The sequence below is a fragment of the Phaethon lepturus genome, unplaced genomic scaffold (genome assembly GCF_000687285.1).
Source record: "Phaethon lepturus isolate BGI_N335 unplaced genomic scaffold, ASM68728v1 scaffold41913, whole genome shotgun sequence".
NCBI lineage: Eukaryota > Metazoa > Chordata > Aves > Phaethontiformes > Phaethontidae > Phaethon > Phaethon lepturus.
In genome coordinates this window covers 1-1,901 of record NW_010527751.1, presented here as the reverse complement: position 1 = coordinate 1,901, position 1,901 = coordinate 1, and the positions used below count along the sequence as shown (strand labels likewise).

The 1,901-nt window shown below is 51.4% G+C and overlaps 1 protein-coding gene across 1 annotated transcript; it reads right to left on the bottom strand.

The window, feature by feature from the left end:
• Positions 1-879: 879 nt before the first annotated feature.
• On the bottom strand, positions 880-1,814 carry LOC104618002 (orexin receptor type 2-like; the record flags this gene model as incomplete). Its single annotated transcript, XM_010283473.1, has 1 exon — positions 880-1,814. A coding segment is annotated over exon 1 (935 nt), but the record flags the coding sequence as incomplete, so codon positions are not given.
• Positions 1,815-1,901: the final 87 nt, after the last annotated feature.

The window sequence follows — 1,901 nt, the reverse complement described above, 5'->3', positions numbered from 1 at the left end:
TGGCATGGCGATGGTTGCTTTAGCACTTCTGGCACTGTGTCTTCACATCAGGAGAATTTATTTCCATGGAGAAGTGAAACAATACGATCAGACAATGAAATCTGAAGTGGTAAAGTGTGTGAAATTCTCCTCTACTATTACTTTTTATGATACCGTTTCTCGACTTTCTTCACTGCTTGCAACTACAGCTGATGGATTTGGAGCAGAGAGTGCCTTTTCTCGCTGCTCCTTATCAGCACAGGATGAGCAGCAGCAGGCAGTCAAATTGTTGCTGTTTCCAAACCGCAGCTCTGCATCCAGAGATGGAGCTGCAGGGAGAGTTGACTCGTTGGGAATTGGATCTATCTAATTATGTGGCTGTTGACTGGGCAACAGGTTACACATCTACTTGTCCCCAGTAAAAATAATTTGTCTTAAAACTTGATCTGAGTTAAAATACGTCATCTTTTTCTCTCGTTATTTGCTTCTTTCCCTGTCTCTGTATTTTTGAACTGGTGGTGAGAGTGATTCGAAGAAAGTTTTTCTGCTGTCATTAAAATATCTAGTTCAGAAAGACCTCAAAGAGTCATTAAATGCAGATGAGGGTTGTGAGGTGCACTTCCTGAGTGGAATTACAAGGATGTGTTCTCACTGGAGACAGTGTTCAGAGGTGGATGCTGGCAGGAGTTCAAGTGTCCACACTTGTTCTTACTGCCATGACCTCCCTGACATCTCCTGCCCATGGCGGGTGTGGCAGGGTGTCCTTTCCTTGAAGGCTCTGTTGAACTCCGGTAAGAGAGCAGCTCTGGGACCGAGGAACGGGTTGTCCCTTCGGACAGAGAGAAGTTAAAGAGAGAGACCATTCTTTGGTGGTATTTGCTCTTCATTTCCTTGGCTGACCTGTAGAGGTTCCCAACAAAGCAATAGCATATAGGGTTGAGGCTGGAATTGGTGAGGCCAAGCCACTGGGCAAAAGGTCTGAGCTGCAGGATCCAAGGAGGAGGAGTCACATCCTGCAAAGATTTGGGGATGTTGAAGTCAATCCAGATGTCCATCAGGTAGACAGGCAGCCAGGAGATTGCAAACAGCAGGACCAGGGCCACCACCATCTGCGCCACTTTCTTCCGGATCTTCAGCCTGGAGGCTGGCAGAGATCGGGTCAGGGCAGTGCTCTCCTTCAGCTGGCTGCTGCGGCTCCACAGCCGGCGCACCGTGAGGAAGCAGATGACCATGTTGAACAGGACTGGCAGGCAGTAGAGGGCACAGAAGAGCAGAAAGTTGTAGGCTTGCTTGAGCCTCTCCTGAGGCCAAATCTCCCTGCAGATGGAAAACACCAGAGGCAAGCCCTCCACCACCCCAATTTCATCCCGTTTGTTCATGAAGATGAGGGGCATGCATATCCCTGAGGACAACAACCACACCACCAGGATGGTGCTGAGGATCCGTTTCTGGGTGAAGAAAGACCGGGCGTTGAGTGGGTTGTGCACACTGTAGTACCGGTTCACACTGATGACGGTCAGGCTGAGGACACTGGCAGAGACAGAAACAGCCTGGATGAAAGGCACCGCCCGGCAGAGGAAGTCCCCGTACACCCAGGCTTTGTAGATGAGGTTGCCCACGGTGATGGGCATGCAGACGCACACCACCATGAGGTCGCACACCGCCAGATTGAGGAGGAGGCTGCGGGTGGCACTCAGGCTGGACACCCGATTCCGGCGCTTCCGAGTGAGCACCCTGATAGACATGATGTTGCCCACGAAGCCCACCACAAAGGACACCAGGTACATCACTGTGAGGCTGATGGTGACAGGCTCCTTCGCGAAGAGGAAGAGCATCTTCTCCAGCTCTTCCCAACCCAGCTCCTGGCTCCCGTTCCAGAGCCCACCTTGGGTCTGGTTCTCTTCCTGCCAGAGCTGCAGCAG